At 36.8% G+C, this 23415-nt stretch overlaps 1 protein-coding gene and 1 long non-coding RNA gene across 2 annotated transcripts; one reads left to right on the forward strand and one right to left on the reverse strand.

The window, feature by feature from the left end:
* Positions 1–256: 256 nt before the first annotated feature.
* Positions 257–21653, forward strand: c7h12orf4 (chromosome 7 C12orf4 homolog). Its single transcript, XM_053235675.1, has 14 exons — positions 257–341; positions 2828–3012; positions 3668–3813; positions 5842–6023; positions 6571–6670; positions 7460–7585; positions 7699–7801; positions 8390–8590; positions 9555–9683; positions 10353–10424; positions 10514–10716; positions 14689–14746; positions 17721–17788; positions 19323–21653. Exons 2-14 carry the CDS (start codon positions 2835–2837, stop codon positions 19413–19415), a joined length of 1659 nt encoding a protein of 552 aa, XP_053091650.1. The 5' UTR covers positions 257–341; positions 2828–2834; the 3' UTR covers positions 19416–21653.
* Positions 7594–9644, reverse strand: LOC117597736 (uncharacterized). Its single transcript, XR_004578484.2, has 2 exons — positions 9509–9644; positions 7594–8570 (listed from the first exon to the last, which is right to left on the reverse strand). It is a non-coding gene; the product is annotated as an uncharacterized LOC117597736 (long non-coding RNA).
* Positions 21654–23415: the final 1762 nt, after the last annotated feature.

Below are 23415 nucleotides of genomic sequence, written 5' to 3' on the forward strand. Positions count from 1 at the left end.
TGAGGAGATAATGATACAGGAATCAGAAAGAAAGTGCAATTTGTCTCCAACTGGAGTTCACAGATCTATTATTAAAAAGTCCTGCAGTAAAATTTTCTTCATATTGAGTATTTATACAATACATTAAACATATTTTCATATGCATTTGTCCTATTTTTAAAAATGAAATACGAAATAAGCAGATTTTGTTCCATTTTTATGCACAGCATTCATTGAACTGTATATGAGTTTAAAGCGCCATCTACAGGCGGGAGACGGTAAGTGCAGGAACTTTTAAGGTGGAACGGAAAAGTCGAATAACAAGCTGGCGAATAAGAAAGCAACATCAGCCTCTTTTAACAGTAAGTGTACTGCATTTACTGCTAAACGCCACACTGATACATTAATCACTTTATTACATTAAAAACAAACTCGTGTGTTATGTTCGTGCTTGTAGAGATCACATGTTAGATAGCAGACGAAGCTTAAATTTAATGCAGGAACTAGCTAGCTAGCCAGGCTCGTGCTAGTAATGTCTAGCTAAGGTGTTTATTTGGTCGGTGTTCCATAATTGCTTTAATTGTCACTAATATTATTTACTTCTTGAAACGCATTATGCTATTGTATACTGGTATATTTCACCTGCATATGCACTGTCTTCCTGTGTGTAAACATCTACACTCATTTATCAGCTAAATATATCATATGTGTGCACTTTGTAGGTTTATAATTACTAACTAGCTCATCTGACCACCAGATATTATTCTCATCTCAGTACTGTTATGATGTTGTGTGTGTGTGTGTGTGTGTGTGGTGCTAGTATCAGTGTTGCCAATTCATTTCAGGGGAAAGTAGTAAATGTATGCTTAAAATGTCACTAGAAGTCACCGAATGACGCCACAGTAATTTGCATATTCATTTAATCATTTGCATATCAAAACGTGTGACATTAAAAAGGAAGATTTTCTGAAAACACAAAGAACAGAGTTTAATCACAACAGAAATTAATAGACCATAACTAATTTCTTATAGAAGTAAGAATTTTTTTGGGTCCGAACACCACACAGTAACTATTTATGTCCCTAGAGTTAGGATTAGGGTTAGGGTTAACCCTAACCCTAATCCTAACCCTAACCCTAACCCTAATTTCTATAAAAAATACAGTCAAGTCAAGTCAAGAGGCTTTTGTTGTCATTTCAACTATATATAGCTGACGCAGTACACAGTGAAATGAGACAACGTTTCTCCAGAACCTTGGTGCTACATAAAACAACATCGTCACCTCACACAACATAGAGTTACAAAACACAGAGCTGAGTTGTCCTAGCCACATAAAGTGCATCGTGTGCAACCTAGTGCAACAGTGCAAAACAAAACAGTGCAGAACAGACAACACGAGACAGTGCAGGACAAGTACACAAACACAAAATAGCAGCAACCCGTAACCTACTGTATATATATCTATATACAGTGCAATGTGCAAATTTACAAGTATTAAAGTGTCAGTGCCAGTGATGTGCAAAAAGAACCGAGCAGAGCAGCAGTAGCAGTGGTGGAATGTACAATGTAAACAGTAGAACAAGCCAACTTGTTTGTAATAACTTAATGAATGTATGAAGTTGAATGAGTGTGAGTGTGTGTGTGTGTGTGTGTGTAAGTTTAGTTCCAGTTCAGTTGTGTGTGTTGAGAAGCCTGATGGCTTGAGGGGAAAAAACTATTGCACAGTCTGGTTGTGAGAGCCCGAATGCTTCGGAAACGGACAGTAGTAAGCAGTGGTACTGAGCAGTGGGGGAATTATACCTGAAGGAAATGGTTACAGATTGAATAACTTGCCTTTATTACTGTAAATCTAACCAACAAGAGAGTAAACGAGGAAATATGAAGTGTGAGGGTGGGACAAGCGCCAGTCATTGGTTGTTGGGGACAGTGTTGATCAATGATTCGTTCTTGGGAGCAATGTTGATCGGTGATTGGTTGTTAGGAACAGTGTTGATCGGTGATTGGTTGTTTAGGAACAGTGTTGATCAGTGATTGGTTGTTGATCGGTGATTGGTTGTTAGGAACAGTGTTGATCAGTGATTGGTTGTTTAGGAACAGTGTTGATCAGTAATTGGTTGTGGGGAACAGTGTTGATCAGTAATTGGTTGTGGGGAACAGTGTTGATCAGTAATTGGTTGTTAGGAACAGTGTTGATCAGTGATTGGTTGTTTAGGAACAGTGTTGATCGGTGATTGGTTGTTAGGAACAGTGTTGATCAGTGATTGGTTGTTTAGGAACAGTGTTGATCAGTGATTGGTTGTGGGGAACAGTGTTGATCAGTAATTGGTTGTGGGGAACAGTGTTGATCAGTAATTGGTTGTGGGGAACAGTTGTGGTCAGTGATTGGTTGTTGAGAACATCAGCTTGCACAAGCACACCTCAGTCAGGCTTTACGCACTAGTGATGAGTTGAGAGAACCTGCCATCTCAACTCATATAACCAGCAGCTGTGATGTGAGCTGGAGAGTGTATCAAATGCAGGACAGTCATTAACATCTGCTCAGAATGTTGTTATTTCAAAAAATTATTAAATTATTAAAATAAAGTTGCTAAAGGGGTCTAAAATGTCAGCAGATCTAGCAACAAAGTCACTAAGTTGACAACACCGGTACAGCAGAATGTCTGGGGTTTTGAACACTGCAGTATCACCGCTGGGCTGAGAAACAGTCCATCAGCATGACATCTCCAGCCAACAGCAGTCCTGTGACGCTGATTAAAGGAAAACTCCACTCTGAAACAGATTAAAAATGTTTATACTGAAATAATTCTGATCTGTTTAGCATCTCTTTTTGTTTTCCTCCTGTTTACAGGTGAAAGATGAGGAAAACTAAAGGGAAAGCGAGCTCTACAGAGAAAGAATTTGTGTTCGAGTTCAAGGCAGGGAGAAATCACTGCGTCCTGAAAGTGCCTCTGCAGTTTCCTGTTCACGAAAATGTCAATGATCTGCACGGGAGACTCATGCTGCTCCACAAAATCCCTTGCTTTGTAGAAAAGGGTAAGAATTCGCTCTTCATTTACTTTTCAGATGATCAAATTACTCTTTAAAATGGTTTAACCTCTGGTCAACATTTTGTTTTGGGATTAATAACAGAGTTTCTGCTGCTCATGTTTTATGCTACAAAGTCAACATCCAAATTATCGGCACCCTGCATGAAAGCAAGCCAAACGTCTGTTCGTGCAATGTGTGATATTTCGGAACTAAAACAAATCATTAACAATTCAGAAATTTATTTTGAAATTAATCAGAAATTAATGGTAATTTTTAACTACTTAGGTATTTTTTTATTATGCATGCTTATGATGTCTCACTTGTGATGGTCAAAATCCATCTGTTTATTTTGTGTTGAACAATACCACAATACCACAACTGAGTCAGTCAAAGGCAACAGAGTTCTTGCAGACTTAATAAAACAAAAAAAGTAATAATGAGCAAATAAAACCAAAAAGTGATGTTGTTTGTGTATTTATTTTAAAATGTTATTTAGAAATGTCTAATTTTGTCACATTTTTAAGTGAAAATGATATTAACATTTCACATCCCTGACCAGGATAAAGCAGACCAAGGAATGAATAAATGTTAACAGTAAGAAAGCAGTGGATAGAAATGGAAATTCACCAATATTTAGCTACACATGCTTGATTTGTTCCAGACTTAAAGAACAAACTACTTGCGTTCATTGAGAGAGAAACGTTAGAAGATTACGACCGGGAAGCTGAAGCAGCTCTACAGAGGATCACTAATGGAGAAGTTGACATTAATAAACTGAGCAATCTGTGGGCCAAAGCCTACACTGAGGTAAGAGCAATATAAATGGTAAGTGTTGTATATTTAACATGGTGGACCTTCAGTGATGTAATTTAAATGAAACCATAGTGACCTGATATAGGGCAGCCACTAATCACTGACTGCACCAGGCTGTGTTAATAAAAATTATACCAAACCGCTGTTGAATTCTTGAATTCTTGAATCTGATTGATCAGAAGGCGTTGATTAATTTTCTATAACGGCAGCTCTGACAGAAGTTCAACTACAAGCCAAACTGCAGGTTTATATTAATGATAGTTTTTATGCTTTTAATACGTTATCGTTTCTATAGTAGCAGGTAATTCACAGGAATTTGTAAGATGGATGCCCCTCATATATAGATTACAAACCTATGTAATCCGTGATATGGTGAGGTTTTCTGTAAGGAGACATTTATCTAACACTTATGGAAGGAGTCTCCAGTGTCAGCACTTTGTATGCTGTAGCTTTCAGCTTTCTGACATGGGAAGGCCTGGAAAAAAAGAGGATGGTGGGGGAAGGACTGTTTATAGCCGCAATAACATAAGTGATAACAGGAACTAACGGCAACATTAAATGTAACTATAAACAGATAAGTGTGATGTAAGGTTTTTTAATAAATAAAACATTTTGGAATGTGCTGTTATTGGAAAATAATCAACTGCAGATTTGTAACAGTAACTCCTTTTCATGTCGGGCCACATTGCCCACGTGTTTTATTCTTTACATAAATGACTTTATGTAGGATAATATAGTAAACCACTTTGAAAGTTTTGATCATATAGGCTTTCTATATATATTTTAAATAAATCTAAATACAATTTTGAATTAATATTTTCTACACCATAAACGTGAATGAAACAGACAGTATCACAGTGTGAAAAAATAAGTGCACCCTGTAATTTTAAACACATTATAGCCATAGCAGATACATTCTACACTTACTGGTATAAGATTCATTCCAGTACATTTACATATCAATATTTGGAACAAATCCCCAGCAGAAGAAATGTGAAATGACATAAATAGTGACTGCAACACTTTTTTTCCCCCCACACTTAAGCTGTCAAACTCATTTTAGGCATGTGTAATGTGATATTTTATGAGATATATTATAGGAGAGATGCTTCTGTCACCTCTGAATCAATCATTGTTGACTCTGTGAATGCAAGTAATTCTTTTGAAACAGAATATGCCATATCCTATAGCTTTTAAGGTGAAGCATTAAAATTTTGAAAACAGAAAGCAGAGCCCCTTGTTTCTTATAAACTGCTTGTGGTTTAGGACTGTAACTTAAAACTGCAGCCACATACAAATATCAAACATGGACCCTCTGTGTGTATGTTCTGTTTCTCAGAATACATGGACACTTATTTAATCACAATTTTTAAAATGTTAACCAAAAAACCCACCCAATCTGTCTCACTGAGTAGCATTTTAACTGAAAATATACCATGGTAGGAAACAAATTTGAGATTTTCATTTTCATAATGTATTATCATTTTAACCTTGTGTTGCACAAAAATAAGTTTCCTGATTTAAATGTAAAACTATGTGTCCCAAAAGTCAGTTTACATTTAATTGATTTCCAACTGGCACTTAGTGGCTGAATCTCAAATTAGTGTTCTATTATTATATTACACCATATGTAGTGAGCATATATACTTAACATAACCATTTGACATTTAACCTGATTGTGTGTTGAGGAACTTAAATAAACAAAATTATTCCTGCGTGAAGATTATATTGATTTTACATGGATCTTTTGTAGCATATGAAGTGTAAAATTTAGCTAAAGTGCCAGAAATTATTGTTCATAATTAAATTAGAAAGAATCTGAAACATGTTACCTTTATAATAAAATTACAGTATTGCCTAGTCAGGATTGTAGAGCTATCATGGCTGCTGTCTGCAGCAATATAAAAATTACAAACAAATTAATATTTGCATGCATTTAGATATTAAATCTTTGAATAATTAAATTCAACATGAATGAATTTAACAGCCTTACTTGAGTACTCGTGTGGTATCTGCTTTTAGACAACGCTAGAACACGCCCGACCCGAGGAGCCCAGCTGGGACGAGGACTTCGCAGACGTGTATCACGAACTGATCCATTCTCCTGCCTCAGAAACGCTGCTCAACCTGGAACACAACTACTACGTCAGTGTGTCCGAGCTCATCAGTGAGAGAGACATGGAGCTCAAGAAACTCCAGGAGAGGTTGGTAGAGTGTGAAGTGAAGGTTCCTAGGATTTTGGGTTGGTGTCAATAATTATATATAAAAAAAAAAACTTGTTGAGATTTTTAAAACATTATGGCTGTAACATACCAATCAGTTCTAATGGAGGGGAGGTTAATTTACTCAAACAGTTCTAACTCTGGATTCACACAGAACTTGTTCTCATAGAATGGCATGTTCATGACAAGATTCGGAGAATGTGTGCAAAGTTTGGGTTGTGGTCATTAAAAGTTTATTACATTGAAGTCAGATTGAACTGAATTATGCTGCATATTTGTCCTAATCTGTAAATTAATTTCATTTGACAGGGTTGCACTATTATTACGAACTTTTTACAGTGTGTTTATCTAGTATTCTGTGCAGCCTGGCAAGAATTGGCACTGAGAGTATTTGCAAAAGTGCTTGGACCCCTCAGATCGCCATTTGCTGCTATATTACCTTCAAGAGCAGCATGTTTCTCTTTGATGATTGAGTAGAGAAATTTTTTTCATAATAGGTCTTGATGTTTTCTTGTTCGTCCACATACAGGCAGGCAGTGGAAATGGACAAAGTCATGCAGGAGCTGGGAAAGACCCTAAGTGATCAGGACGTTAATACAGTGGCAGCGCAGCACTTTGACGCTCAGCAAGTAAGACCGCTACGACACAGTGAGCCAGTTTGCAGCATGCCATAGAGGTGTTCTGTATTAAACCTGAAGGAGTCTGAACACAAAAACTTAACAGGTTTATTGATAAAACACTGTAGTCATTCTAAGATGTCTTTGAATTCCCATATCTTAGAGGTAGTGCCAGTTCCATCTAATAGTAAAGATGATAAAAACCACAGTTAAAGAAAACTTAAACATACCCAAACATACTGACATAACCACCAGTTAAAAGAGTGGTCAGTGATTTTTATTAATTTTTATTAATTGGGCTTCTCATATTCCTGCAGCTGGCAATACAGTATCTGTTCTTAGGCTGTAGGCTGTAAATGGAAGGAAAAAACCCAAAACAAATAATCATCAACATCCAGACAACGACAGAGAGGAGACTACTTGCCTATTATTATGTTTCCTATAAATTTAAAACGCTCCCCTTCTTGCACTTACATTTCCCTGTTCTAGCCCAGGCAGCATGTGTGTGTGTGTTTTGGTGATGTGACTTTTTGGAGGGGAAAGAAGGAGCTGTATGTTATAATTTTAAGTTTTATAACAGCTAGCTCTAGCTAACTCCCATAATCATCGACTCCAAAATCACTGACCTTACCTTTAATAAAACTCATTAAAGCTAACAGTATTGTAATAAACTTTTCATATATTTAAATTAATGATATACAGAAAATGATTTAAAGCCAACTTGACTTTTATTGATTATTATAAATTTAGATTTTGATCTTTTCCCTCAGTATGGTAGTAGCTGTTGTGTCTGGTGTTTAGGTACTGGAGAACAAGTGGGCCAGTGAGCTGAAGCAGGTAACTGGCATTCAGAAGCAAGAGTACCAGGAGTGGGTAGTTAAACTACACCAGGACCTTCGCAACCCTAACAACAGCACCATCACGCAAGTGTCACATTAAGAGCCTCATTATTGACTTTAATTTTAAGAATGGGAGTCATTCAAGGATGACCTGTGAGCAGAAGGATATAAGTCATGGAAAATTGTTTGTGTTGCAGAGAGGAGATTAAAGTGCAGCCTGGGCAGCTGACCGAGGCCGGCGAGTCGGGGGCCAGAGTGTTCGAGGAGCATCGACAGCTGGAGGAGAGCTTCACCATTCATTTAGGTATGGCATCTGTTTGGAAACACCCGGGACCTGAACAGACCGCAATGTGAAAGTACACACCCCATCTATATTTTATATATATCTATATATGGCTATAGTACGTCTTTTATATATGCAGAATCCTAGTTCATCAGCAATGTCTAATACACTGTGGTCATGTTATATTTGCTAATACAGTATTAGCTTAAGCATGGCCTCATTATAAGTAAATTGTTTACAATAATGTTTGCTAATATGATGCGCTATAAGTGCGATATCTCAAGAACAAGTAGCTGAATGTTTGTAGGATTTATATGGAATTATAATTGTAACCAGCAGTATTAGATTTTGGATTTGTAAATCAAGTGTCTGAAATAGTTTGGTGTCTAGTGACTTCTTTGTTGGGTCGCTCTGCATCCCAGTCTCGATGCACACCCCTAACATGTCATGTAATTTTAACAGTGAGAATGAATCTGAAAAATTGCCTTTGCCTAAAATGAATTAAAGATAAAAAAAATTCGGAGAGCTCTTGCTCATGTGTCCGTGCTAATTGAATGCATTAGCATTTTTCCAAAATGTGAGTTTCCATCTCTTTGTCACTTGGTCCAGGGGCTCAGCTGAAGACGATGCACAACCTACGGCTGGTGCGGGCCAACGTGCTGGACTTCTGCAAGCACAGACGCCACGGCAGCGGTGGCAGTGTCAAGCTGCGTCGACTTCAGATGGCATTCTCTCTGTACTCGTCCTCTCTCTGCGGCCTCGTCCTGCTCGTCGATAACAGAGTGAACTCCTACAGCGGCATAAAGAGAGGCATGGCACCTCACTTAGTCACCGCATAGGAAGGCTTTTAGGCATGCAAGTGTTCAGTAGTTGTAAGTTAAGGTATCTAGACTGGATAATTATGAAGAACTGATTTACCCATTGGATTAATGTAAGTCCAGTTACTTACTACTAGTACTACTGCCAAACACTTATTTGTTATATATTTTATAAAAGATAAAGATAATTATTATAGCAGTAATTTTTGTAATCATTAGTTGGAGCATGAAATTTAATATTAAATACTAGTATTAAAAGGTGTGAATGTTATTGATATACATATTATTGCTTTAAAATATACTTAATAAGACACAGTGCAATGCTGTGAAAATTTCTTGTTGTAATTTCTCTACAAGCCAACTTCAGCTTTTGTTTTATCAGGATATCGTCTTAGAACTTAATATTAAAGGACATTAAAGGTGGAGTCAGCCATTCTTCAGCCAGAACAAATTTTGTGTTATTTGATATTCCTGTAGCCATCAATAAATTATCTACTCAAAGAAAACTCCAGCCTCGGTAGCACTCCAGGCTCTTTAAACAGAGAATAAAAAACATCTGATGTGGACCACCAACATCCAACCAACCAGGCCTGTCAACTCCACCTCCTACATGAGCATTTGACTTGTTTTGGGGCGTGGCTTTGAAGGAAACCCTAAATAGATGGGCTATATTATCAAAACTGCTAGCTTTAGCTGACTTCCTCCAAAATTACTGACTATACCTTTATATCCATTAAATATCTATTCCAGTGACAGGATTAAATTGTTCATGACACCGGAGAATACACCTTGCCACATCATTATCTATATTACTATAGCTTAATGTAAACAGTCACTATTTATTTCACTATAGATTTCCTCATCACACTATATTCATTCAACCAAAGCATTTAAAGTTAAGCATTTTAACCCTTAACATGTGGTTTAAAATCCATCCCTTGTTGTTGTTAATCCAGATTTTGCCACCGTGTCTCAAGAGTGCACAGATTTCCATTTCCCCCGGCTTTCCGAGCAGCTGGAGGTGGTCCAGCAGGTGGTGCTGTACGCACGGGCGCAGCGCAGCAGCAAGCAGAGAGAACAGCCGGGTGAGTGACACAGCAACTGTGTGTGTGTGTGTGTGTATTTGTGTATTTGTGTGTGTGGGTGTGTGGTGGATTCCCCCTTTCCAAAACGCCCACCTCTGCATTGCGCTATGGCGTATCCAACTTCACGGGCTCCGCAGGGAAGTGTTGCATTTCATTTGCCTGGTGCCAGCAACAATGAAATACTATCCAGCTCTTTTCTGGCCGTCTAAATATTTTGCCAGAATTTTGAGTGTCCTGGTAGTCACTGACTTTTATCGGATGGATTTGCTGTTGATTTATGGAGCTTAGAAGCTGACAGAAGTATTTGAATATGAATTTCATATTTAAATACTCAAATTAAATAAAATTCCTTTTTTCCTGTAGTATGTGTATTTCATACATTGAAATTTACATTTTTGCCAATGTTTTGAACTTGCTAGGGATGAAATAGTGGGTTACTGCTTTGAGATTTAAAATAAACAGCTTCTATAAGAAACGCAGTAGAGTGACTGATGTAATTTAATACACATTCAATTCATAATTATAAGTCAGTAAGGAATAAAACAGAACAGGGTGTGCTGTTATAGGAGAATAATCGCACACAGCACTATAACAATCATGGGTAGTTACTTTTTTGTAAAAATAAATAAATAAATAAATAAATACAGCTTAATTTACATTGTTCCGCAGAGATGCCCAGAAATGGGAGCAACGATGATAAAAACAAGAACATAGAGCGAAACCCTTCAAACATCCTTCCTGGTAAATTTGTCTTTAAACACTTATTTTATAGTTTTATCACTATAGATAGATAGATAGAGATTTGATTTTTTTTTTCTTTTTCCCTACAGGTGAATTCTACATCACTCGCCATTCCAACTTGTCCGAGGTTCACATAGTGTTTCATCTGTGTGTGGACGATAATGTGCGTTCGACAAACCTCACGGCTCGAGACCCGGCCATCATGGGCCTGCGCAACATCCTCAAAGTGTGCTGCACGCACGACATCACCACCATCACCATCCCACTGCTGCTCGTGCACGACATGTCCGAGGTAAGACTCCATTCTGTGATGCATTGCCCACTATATAGACTCACTATGCAGGATGTACACCGAGTAGCCACAACTATCATATAGGTGAACTCTTTAGATTATATCCTTTCTGTTGCTTAGTGGGTGTTTCCTAGTCATGACCTTACTCCAGCCACTAATCAATACACAGTGGACTCATGAACGGATATTCTACCAAATATTCTAAAGGTCCTATTTAAAATTCCTTGACTGAATGGCGACAACATTTACCTTCTAAAGCTTAAACATTAAGGCGGCATGGTGGCTCACTAGGTATTGTTGCTGCCTCACAGCTCCAGGGTTCCTGGTTCGATCCTGAGCTCGGGTTACTATCTGAATGGAATTTCTTGTGTTCTCCACTTGTCCGGTTTCCTCTGGCTTTCTCCCGCCTCCCAAAAGGTGGATTGGCTATGATAAATTACAGATAAATACCCCTGTGTGTGTATTCCCGCATCGCACCCGTTAGGGGTGGGGGTTATGAAAAAAATATCACATCCTGATACTTCAGGACAATTCTACGATGCGTGATATACATCAAGATATAACTACTAGCAAAATATAAAATAAATCTTTGAAATAATTAGGTCAGTTATTTTATTTTGTGGGTACAAAAATAAATTAACACTGAAAATGTGTAAAAATTGTACAAAGAAAAAAAAATGTAATAAATTTAAATATGAAAACAATAGAAAAATTGATTCAGTCAGCTTCAGAGTTTGTAACTGTTATTTAAATAAATAAATAAATAAATAAGCAAACAAATAAATAAATAAAATACATCATTATACCCATGTTATCTCAGGAAAGTGTACCATGGCATAATCTACCACAATATTGATATTATATCATCATATCGCCCAGCAATCACACCCAGTGGGATAGGCTTTGGATCCACCACAACCCTGGCCAAGATAAAGTAGTTGCTTAAAGTGAGTAAGTGAGCCTAATTATTAATTAGTTTATAGGAATGAATATAACAGTTCAACGTGAACATCTCCCAAATGGGGCTGAAGACTAGCATGTGAAGAAAGCGGACTGCTGCTCATGCTCTGTGACCACTTCAAGCACCGAATAAACACATACTTTTCTGTCCAGTCACCTTTAAACATTCTGTTTTTCTCATAGCCTTCTTTTCTTTTGCACAACTCTTGTCTCCACTTCACTAATCAGACCAGAGGGAGTAAATGAAAGGAAAACCATATGAAACTCTGTGAAAACTCTTTACTTGCCCTATGAGCTCTATTGAGCTTAATAATTGACATAAATGCATGTGAATAGCTGCAACAGAAAGTCTGGTACAGAAATGGTACTGAGTCATGTTCAGAAAACAGCAGTCACTGAACTACAGCCTCGTCCATTCACCTAGTTCACGTGTCCACTACAGTGTGTTAGTTATTCTCACACACAGGTCACAGTGACACAGATTCCCCATCGAAAATAAAACAGCTGGAAACAAAATCATTTTACACAAGCAGGGTCATGTTTGATTTATTGGTGCTCACATACCCAGCCTGTATAACATATTTATCATTAATCTGATATTTATTATATCTCAGGGTGTTACATTCAGACATTCTGCAATAGTGGTACGTACAGAACGTTCCTTTAAATCATTCAGGAGGTTTTTACGATACCTTCAGTACCAAAAAGAAATAAACTCAAAACTGGAAAACACACAAATGGAAGTCATTGAACACCCAAAAAGTGTCAGCACTAAATTACAAAGTTCTCCTTTTTTTTATGAAACAAAGCTCTTCATAAGTTTGTAGCAAATATTAATTCAAACATGGTTTTGTTAAATATGTTCTGAAATTACATTTTAGAGCTGTGTATCGCTGACATGTCAGGACTCAGGAGGGAAGTTGCTCTTGTCTGAGAGCTAATGTTAGAATGTTTTTACTTAAATTTAGTTTACGTTTAGAATTTAGGAGAAGCAGTGAGGAGCCTATTTGAGAACCCCTGGGTGAAGCTTCCTCATGAAGCTGGTTGAAAAGGTGACAAAGTGCAGACTCAGAGCACACAGGCTGGCCATCAAGATGGATCGACGTAAGAAATCCTGGCTTCTTATAGAGCAGAGAGTTTACATCAGAGCAATTTCCATCAGATCTACTTTAGAACATTTTACAAGGTTCATCCTTAATTCCGTACTGAGGTACAATGAGTGACACACGCAGTGATGCACAGACCCCTGATTGACATTTGCCCTGAGTTGTTACTTCTTCTGTGCATTGTTTTTGTTCTATTTGTGTTCTTTTCGATTTATTATTCCTTGTGTACAATTTGTTGGGCAGCATGGTGGTGCAGCAGATAGCATTCCCTCCTCACAGCTCCAGGGTTCCCAGTTCTATCCTTAGCTCAGGTTACTGTCTGTTTGGAGTTTCACCCCGGAGCCCCGGAGCTACCATGACCCTGACCAGGATAAAGCACTTACTGAAGATGAATAAAATTTATTTACCATTTCAATATTTGCCAATAAAGCTCAGTGAAATTATTAAATTGCCAAGATTGTGCAATCTGTATCAGGAAAACTGTTAAGAATTGAAAATATACAATAAATTTGATTTAAGGTGTTTCTTCTTCACTGGATATATATTTCATATTGTTAATTTTGTCATTATTCTAAAATAGCTGTAAAAGTGAAGAAAATCCGTCCACGAGCAGGGGTGTACAAATTTTTGCTAAACAGTTGCTAATTCATTTAGAGCATTTACTCTCTGGTTTTTGCTAAGATTTTCATTTAGTTGGTCTTTTGGTTAAAATAAACATTTTACTGTTAAATCAGTTTAAAATTTTCTGCCATAAATTTTAAACCAAGTCCTTCTTATGCACTCACATTAACTTGGGTCAACTAAATTTAGTCACTTATTTCAGCACATAAAACTAAATTGATGTCTCATCTCTTCCTGCTGTATATAGGATACAATTTTGTCGTTTCGATTCCAAGACTCAGTGTTGCTCTGTAATTTGTAGACACTGTTTTTTGGGCCAGACTGTCTGAAGTGACCCAGGATAGATTTTGCTGAAAAGTTGAAACTCTTTGAACCCAGTCCAGCTGACCACAGACTGTTGCTACGGAATACTCAGTGTTCAGGAAATGCTTTTTATTCCTTTTCATCCCTGTATTTTCCAGATGCAACTTCTGTTAAATGTCAGTCCAAAATAGTGAAAAGGACAAACACAACCACTCTGTAGAATTTTCCATTAATACTTTATTTTAAAGAAACACACAGTGGGATAATTAATGTCATTTTTTTTTAATATAACTCAAAATAGACACTTTATGTACTATGTGTTAGTTTATTCATAAAGACCTATATTGATACATAAGCTATGTTTGTTATCTAAAAAAGACTAATTGCATTATTAGTTGTGATACTTTATTAAGGCCTTGCACTGTCTGCCCTCTTCCACATACTTCAGCTCATAGACACCCATGATTGGTTAGCATCTCTGTGATTGACGGGAGAGAGAGTATGCCATCCCACCCACCCAGAGACCACAGCCAATTTTGCTCCCTTGTCTCCCACCCACACATGGCTGTGGTGTCCTTGGGATTCGAAATTTTAATCTCCAGAGAACAGGACAAACGCTTTTCTATTGCTCCACTTTTAATTGTCCATTTAGGTTCTAGGTAGCATCAAGAAGTGACTTCTGCAGTTTATTGCCTGATGCAGGTGCAATTATTTGTCATTTTTACATAACAGTTCTGCAGTTATGTAGCAATACAAGTCTTTATGCAGAAAGGCTAATACATAGTGAGTAAACCTGTATATGTGTCTAATTTTTTAAAATAAATATCAAGACCTTAATAAACCCCTTATATGCATTCCTTAAAATAAATTGTTACCAATTTTCCTTAAGGAAGAGCACTACTTTTTAGGGCATTGCTTCTTGCCTAGAGTCTGTTACTTGGATAGATTTAATATAATATAGTCACACTCTTCCTTTGTGCAGGAGATGACCATTCCCTGGTGTCTGAAGCGAGCTGAGTTGGTGTTTAAATGCGTGAAAGGTGAGTAAGCAAAGAGCAGAAAGGGGAACTGCTGACTTTAGAGAACATGCTGCCCACTACGTAATTACTCAGGGGAATAAGAGTCTCAGCTAGAAACATTCTGCCTTGTTTGTAAGCTTGTACATTTCTTGTGGCTTTTGCAGCAAATATACTTGTAAGAGTTACATAGTTGTAACTTTTTAAGTGAGGATACTTTATTGTACAGTGTTAAAAAAGCTTAGATAAAGAGCTGAGAAGTAACACTGAATTTACTTTTGCACTCTAGCATTGAAACCAACAGATACACAAAGTCGTCTACTTCAGTGCACTCTTGTACTTATTATGGATCTAACCAAATATGAGTACATTGTTTGGAATGAACTGATAATGTGATCTAAACATATATAACAGATACAAATATGTAGATACGAATAGGAGGCACACTATTCTTTTTTTGTGCATCAGGACTGTAGGGTACAGCAAAAATGTTGCACATGCTGGACAAAGAAAGGCCACATTCATTACCATTTACATTTACAGCGTTCACTCATTCATCTTTACTAACTGCATGGTCAGGGTTGTGGTGATTTAATTGCGGCTACTACTTTGTTTATATTATAGGAAATAGAACCAACTAAATTTAATAAAACGATAGCAGAAAGGTACAAACAAAAATAACTGTGCAAGCGGGATTAAAAAACACAGTCCTGCGTACATCTGTAGTTACAAACTAGAGCCATGTAGCTGAGGTTGAGGAACCGTCAGAGGCAATCCACACACTATGCTGAAAACTCTGGCATTCCTACCTGTACCTTCTACCTGTTTTCCCCCCCTAGTGTTTTCCGGGGGTATAGTGGTGGGGTTCATATTTCAGAAAGAAAGAAAGAAAGAAGATCCCCCTTCTGGTTTAGGCCACACCCACTTCAGGTTTATATCCAAAAATAGATTAAAAAAAAAAAAATAGTGGAGTTGCATTACATACCTAAAATATATACTGACCAGCCACTTGCTCATTCATGCATTTATCTAATCAACCAATCATTTGGCAGTAGTGCAATGCATAAAATCATGCAGATACAGATCAAGAGCTTCAGTTAACATTCACATCAAACTCAAGGTTCGATGTGTTGTGCATTCTGAGTTGCTTTTCTGCTCAACACAGTTGTAAAGAGTGGTTATTTGAGTTACTGTAGCCATTTGAACCATTCTGGTTATTCTCCTCTGACGTCTCTCATCAACAAGGCCCACAGAGCTGGCGCTCACTGGATGTTTTTTGTTTTTGAACTATTCTGTGTAAACTCTGGAGATTGTTGTTTGTGAAAATCCCAGCAGTTTCTGAAATACTCCAACCAGCTCATCTGGCACCAACAAAGATGCCACAGTCGAAGGTTGCATTTTTCCACATTCTGATGCTTGTTTTGAACATTACCTGAAGCTCTTGACCTGTATCTGCATGACTTTATGCATTGTGCTGCTGCCATGTAATTGGATAATTGGATAATTGCATGAATGAACAGGTGTAAAGCTGTGTCCAAGTCCAATATTTTGTGTCCAAGTCCAATATTTTCCTAATAATTTAATAAATACACAACATAGTATATCACCGTAATCTCCAGTATCCCCCTTTCTGTGAAAACATGTTCAGTGCATCAAAATAAAATTCATTTTAGTCATTTTTGCCTCCCAAAGTCTTGAAAATTCCAGGTATTGTGACCATCCAACTGTATGTGGAGATTAAACGAACTATTAAAACGGGTTATTTAGTTAAATAAAATTTGAAATAAAATAGTTTGGCATGATTTTATATGTAAAACCTTTATATTCATAAAATATTGCAAAACAGGACAGCTTTATTTAAGTATTTAACTGATTAAAAAGAAGTTTGTCCATAAATTCTGACTGACAGCAAGAACTTTGTGGTTGAGATTCTATCAAAACATTCAGTTGAGGAAAGTCCTGTAGTTTTCAGAAATATATATAGTAAAGAAGGGTATTTGGTACAGTTATAGAACTGTTACAGAAATCGCTTTTTCATCAAATTGTAGCTGGAAACATACACTCACACGGCTGACTGATATATAACTGTATAAATTAGACACTGTGTGCATGTCAGCATTACTTACTAGTAAACCAAAACTCTAGGATTTTTCTTATTCTCAGGTGAGTCCAGAAAATTCAGAACTCATTCTGCCATAAAATTGACTGAATAAACAAAGCCTCTAACCCAGGGCACATGATCAGTTGAAACATAATGAGCTCCATAGCAACGCCTGAGGTGGAAATAGAGCTCCAAAGTCCAAATAGAGCTTCCACTGCCTCTTTCCTGGACACTGTAGATTCTACTGTTTATAAAGGTAATTGCCATGTATAGCAATAAACAAGCTTGTCAGGGATAGTCAGGGATACTGAACTATTCTTTTTAACAGTTATAACTTGGCAGTATAAGCATTTAACCTATAATGCGTGTCAGTTGTTGTAATTCAGAGCTATCGGTCAGCGTGCTCTCTGTATATTTTAACACTATCGGTTAGGCAGATTGAGACCTCTGGTGTTCAAACCTCTGGTTTTCGATGCACATTGTCACATTTTTGCATCATGATGCATTGTGTCACTGTATCGTTACACAGTGTTTGTGATCAGTAATCAGTATTTGTGAAAATTGAGGATGAAAATTTTGAAAGTTAGACTTGTTTTTGACACTCTTAAGAAGTGCAGGTCTTTCTCCATGTTGCTGTTGCACTGTGTGCACACTCATTTTTTTATATTGAATACAGAATTGTAGAAATTTTACCCTTTCCATAAGAAATTCAGGTAACTGCTGGTAAACTGGTGTTGTAATTAATTTCACTATTTACAGGCCTATAGGCCTTAATCAAAATGTCTTGAAGACAAAGAAAAATATATCCATATTTTCAGAAGTGTCCAAAGTTTTGACTAGTAGTGTTGAATGTACAGTGCTCTGATGCTAAAGTGTTTTTTTTTTTTTTTTTTGCAGGTTTCATGATGGAAATGGCATCATGGGACGGAGGCATCTCCCGGACTGTTCAGTTCCTCGTCCCTCAGGTATGACTTTGTAAGATCTCAAAGTAAACAAGCCTCCCTTTCCTTTTTTTTTGTTACAGTGCTGTTTAGTGCAGTGACCTGTACCCTTCAGTTCATTCACACTGGTGAAAATAAATTCAGATGATCAGAGATGATCTCATCTCTGGCTTTAGTGCAACCTTTTTTTTGCATGTCATGCTGTCATTCAGCTCCATGATGAACACCAGCTGCTTCTATTTCTCTAATAACCTGATAACCTGGGAGAACCCATAGCATGTTCCTTCTCGCTGACAGGCTAACAGGATAAAACAAGCATCAAAGGGATCTTTGACATTCGCAACTGCCAGTTTTACACCCCATCCTCTTTCAAAATAGCGCGTGTCTAAAACTGTGTCCATCAAATGCATATTGTGTGCATTTTATATATATATATATATATATATATATATATATATATATATATATATATATATATATATAGACAGGCTAATGTTTAATCACTGATAATCTAGGCAATTTATGAAGTTCGTATTAAATCTACAGCCGGCTAACTGCTAGTCTTCCTTGACTTGATCAGGAAAGGCTTTTCATACAAAATACATTTCATGTAGCTAAATGTATAGGAAGATACTTCAGTCCAAACTGCTCCCTTCTGGTAATAAAGGAAAGGTGGTTGTGACCTTGGACCACAAATAAATTGCTGCTAAATCCAACCTCATTGCTTTTATTCCTTAGTATACCACGGTACTCCATTCTGATTGGTCAGAAGGTGTTGATTAATTTTCTTATTTTGGCGGCAAGGCAAATCACATGTTTATATTAATGCATGCGTTCTAATATGTTATAATTTTTATACTAACAACTTACATAGGGACTTGTATAGTGGACGCTTCACACAAACAGATTAATAATACTTGTGTAATTGCTGATATACGTTTTCTTTGTAAAGATGTTTGACATCTATAGAAGGCATCTCCAGTGTCAGGAAAGTGTTTAAGACTTTTCACTTTTCGGTCTCTTGGCAACATGTCAAGCTGCATTTTTTTTGTTTCATTAAATTAAAGAGAGAGAAAAAAGAGAGGCTGCTGAGGGAACAAATGTTTATAGCTGCTGTAAAATATGTGTTAACAGGAACTACATTATATGTAACTATAAATGGAAAATATATATGGCGTTATACAATAGTAACTGTTGGCAAATTGCTCTGGTATAAGAGGAATAAAACACTTCAGGACATGCTGTTGTAGGAAAATAATTAACTTCAGGGTGACACTTTGCATTGGGCCATATCACACCACCCTGGTTTTGATTAATTTCCTTTAAAAACACAACTCATGTTTTATTCCTTACATAGCCACTGATGATTATTAGAATTTAGTGTGATGTATATTAACGCAAAGCAAATTTACATTATATTACATTAAAATTTCTTCAAATCCATTCTCTTTTAGTAGTTCCACATTGCTCATTTCCTGACATACACCATTTTCTTCCCATGCTCAGTGTTTCTGCATAATAAGCACTGTGTCTTTCCAACTTTTGCTTTATCTGACAGAGTATCTCAGAAGAAATGTTCTACCAGCTGAGCAACATGCTGCCTCAGATCTTCCGAGTCTCCTCCACTCTCACGCTCACGTCCAAACGCTGACCAAGCCACACATACGCAAAGCGCCAAGAAGGAACTGCCAGGGCGCTTTGCAGCCACACTTTTACCTCAAACATTGAAGAGATCTCATTGTATGCGGTGCTGTGAGTTGGAGTTTTAGACTGAAATGTGATCGTATGTGGCAGATTGTAATCGTGTAAATGGACTTGATGACTTTTATTAGTCTTACAGCAGCTTTTTTCATCCCTTTGCTCCAGCACATTTTAAGCTGTATTCTATCTATGTAATCTTATTAAAGATCCAGATGTTTGGAAACTGTGTGTAGTTAGGAATGCCACAGCTGTGATTATTGAGAACTTTCTCTCAGCTATGTCTACTCTAAACAATTGGCATGTGTTAGCAAACTCAGTGATGACCTCCGGATGCAGCAGAGACACCTCCAAGTATTTAGACATGGGGTGGAAAATGGAGCAGTGGGGTTCAGGGACCACAGGGGTTCATGAAGTTGAGATAGTTATCAGCTTTTTTAATAAATCTGTATTCCAGGGGTTCATGGGATTTATCTGAGAACCTCAGCACTAAAGGGTAGCACCACAGGAATACATATAGGATATTGCACTTGAAGAATAAAGCAATAAGCCACTAGATGGCTTACATTACATTTATTTTATCACACTGTTCTTAGGCATGATGAAAAAGCGGAGTGTCTGAAACCCCCTCACCTGTAATACATGGCCCCGAGTGTCTTATTTCTAAAACGTTGACTAAACCAATACAAGATCCTGTGTTCAATGAATAAAGACATGTATTATGAATAATATTCACAGTAAACAATTCTTCTTTCATGCAGTATAGTCTGTTAACAGAAAGCTTCAGTTGATAAGCCACATAACGAAGAAAGACTAGGGTAATCGGCTTAAATGCTTAAATGTAACGGTTTAAAACCTGGCGCATGTATATAGAAATCTTATCTAAAACATTATGGCTTCAAATGTGGATCAGCCGATCAGATTTTAGAACTGAAACAATCCGGTTTATAATATACAATTTGTTTCTTGGTGCAGAACCAACAGCCATGAAATGTCGTTACTGTATTAGCTTCAAAGTTGCTCTACAGTTCCTAATAACCAGGATTTGGTCTAAATAGCTACAATGCTGAAACAGTGATTTAAACGATCACGAGCTAGATACGACTCTTGCATCAGACTAATAGTCTTCTCTGACATTGGATTTAATTTCAGATTTTGTGTAGCATGGCTTATTTCCAGAGTGGCAGCTTGCTCTCCCCGTGTGGCCACACTCCTGAGATATAGAAGACTACATCTCTGTATCAATTCTGTAATGATTTCATTTTTACCTGTTAATTCAGTGTAATTCAGCCATAATGAGAGAAATTTGCACTTATATAAACCTCTCCAGTGTTTAGTTACCTAAGTAAGTGCAATGTCATTCTCTCTTGTTCAGTAATGACCAGCTCTTTTGTGCTTTTTGAACAGTTCTTGTTTGGTGATTCAGATAAGGTGCATGTGTCATTATTGGCTTTTTTCTCCTTAGGGGTCTTTAAAACTATAATATCATAAAAATCATGATCTGGAAATGAAAAGAAAAGTTTGAGTCACTACTCAACATTATGACTCAGCAGAAATTAACACATTCCTGTCCAGAATATTTCGATATTTAAAGGCAAGACTACATACAGAAACAAGTAGAAACCATTCTGATCACATCATCAGTAATAACATCAATAAAGTGTTCTTTCAGACTGTAGTAATAAAAATATCAAAACTCAACAGGAAAATGTTTATTTTACTATTTTTGTCCACTTGTGACCACTGTATTAACTGAAAAATTAGCAACATTGAAGGTTTTAAGCTCCGCCCACTTGTTGCAATCACATCATGTCATAAATCACTGAAAAGCTTGCTGAATGCTATACATGCCAATTTCCTTTATAAACGTTATAACATTCACTAGAGTGGAGACATGAAATTAATGTATTTTAAAACATTTTTCCTTCAGTTTTTCCAGTTTATCCAGAACCAGAAATCTCACTTTATAGATGACCTATATTTATTAAATTTTATATTTTATTCCTATCATTCCTAATTAGAAGGATATTCCCATAATTTCCCAAAATATTGATTATTGTTGGATTTATGTTAGATTTACTGAAAAATTTAACAGTGCATGGTATTTTCTTGATTAAACAGTAAATTACTGTTCTGTAAAAGTCTTTGAAAGTGTCCTCACATTGTAATAAACATTTTAATTCTCAAATCATTCAAAGTCTAGATTTTGGTTTTATTAAATTTGCAAATGTGCACATATTTCATTTGAAAAACCAAAAGCCTCATTTGAATTAAAAAAAAAAAGAAAGAAAAAGAAAAATGTTCTGATTAGCATGATACTGTTTCTTTTCCAATGCTGATACTGAATCCTTGATTATTAGCCGATCGATACCCAACTGATATTTTTTCTTTGAAAAATTACTGTTAAATATAAACTATAATAAATATAACAAAGTATAAATATAATATAAATCAATCCTAAAAGTACAACCAAGGCTTTTTATACCTATGTAAACACTTCCAATCTTTTCCATTTGTTAAAGGATCAGATGAAATTGATAATTTTTGCTAGTATCAGCCCAGTACTGATTCTGGGTATTGGGTCAGTGCCATTTCTAGTTCCAATGCAAAAAAAATACCTGGCAAAGATGAATTATGTTATTTATTGTTGCAAAAAATTACCCTGTTCACCTGTAGTGTCTTGCTGTATATACAGAGTCATGAGTCTGTCGTTAGAGAAGTTGAACTTAAACCTAAGGGAATGTGTTTTTTGTTATCTCATGGTTCAGGGAAAGTTAGGAGTGACTCTCCAGAGTGCTCCTTAAGAGAACTTTGTGTGATGACGAGCAGTTTTTTCTGTGCTGCATTGCAGTCAGTGACCTGTGGCCTCTTACTGACCACCAGGGGGCGCAGTGCTAATGCACCAGTAACACTGAAAAAGTCCAAGTTGCTGATCTCATATGTCAAGTGACACTGACCATGTGAGCTTGTAAATCACTGAGTGGTCTAAGTGATTTAGCATGTGTTTTTATAATAGATGCCAATTAAAGGCCAGACTTGCTCTCTGTAAAGGATGACCTGCTGTTTTATTCTCTTTTTATAACCTGAAGTATAACCATCTATAGTTTTCATTTGGAATTAAAATGTAATTAGTTCCTTTTTCCCCTTTTTTATTGTCTTTTTATTTCTAGGTTACGTCCTTAACAGACACTGATACTGTAACTTAATCTAAGTGTCCCTGTACATGATAAACTTCCTGGTTATTTTTTTCATTGCAAAATGATATATTCATGATAAAATACAATAACATTTCACCCACAAATGCCTGTAATGCATTTTGTAAATGCAGTTCATAAAACACTTTATCCTGTTTTTTAGATTACTGTACCAGTACGTAAAAATATTTTCCACTGACAGTAAGAAGGTAAAGTACTTTATGGTGCCAGGATGTGTATGCTTCACAAACAGCAGATAAGCAAGAGGAAACAGATGCTGGTCTACTAAAATGTTTGTTTTTATAACTACGTCAGTTTTACATAGCCAGGACTCACAACTAGAACATCACAGTGCTGTTGAAGTCCTGATTCTGAAAAGGTCCACTCCTGTCAACCAAGAACAGAAATCTGAGGCTTGTAAAAAAATAGGCAGCAAGGCATAGGCAGAAGATTGAAGAGAAAAAAAAACACCACCTGGTCTTTTACCAATCTTCACCTGTCCAGTTTTGGGTAAGCCTGTGCCCATGGTAGCCTCGGATCCCTGTTCTTGGCTGACAGGAGTGGAACCCAGTGTAGCCCATCTGCTTCAAGGTTCAATGTGTACTGTGTATTCTGAGATGCTTTTCTGCTCACCATGGTGTAAAGAGTGGTTATTTGAGTTATTGTAGGCTTCCTGTCAGCTTGACCCAGTCTGATCAGTCTCCTCTGACCTCAAGGTGTTTCTGCCTATGAAACTGACACTCACTGGATTTTTTTTGT

This window comes from Pangasianodon hypophthalmus, chromosome 7, assembly GCF_027358585.1.
Source record: "Pangasianodon hypophthalmus isolate fPanHyp1 chromosome 7, fPanHyp1.pri, whole genome shotgun sequence".
NCBI classification, from domain to species: Eukaryota; Metazoa; Chordata; class Actinopteri; order Siluriformes; family Pangasiidae; genus Pangasianodon; species Pangasianodon hypophthalmus.

What these genes read in the sequence shown, in the direction of transcription:
- c7h12orf4 (XM_053235675.1), top strand. Translation starts at nt 2,835, where the DNA reads ATGAGGAAAACTAAAGGGAAAGCGAGCTCTACAGAGAAAGAATTTGTG. An exon ending in ACAACAGCACCATCACGCAA is followed by an intron (nt 7,586 to 7,698) that starts GTGTCACATTAA and finishes TGTTGCAGAGAG; the next exon opens with GAGATTAAAGTGCAGCCTGG. An exon ending in GGTGTTTAAATGCGTGAAAG is followed by an intron (nt 14,747 to 17,720) that starts GTGAGTAAGCAA and finishes TTTTTTTTGCAG; the next exon opens with GTTTCATGATGGAAATGGCA.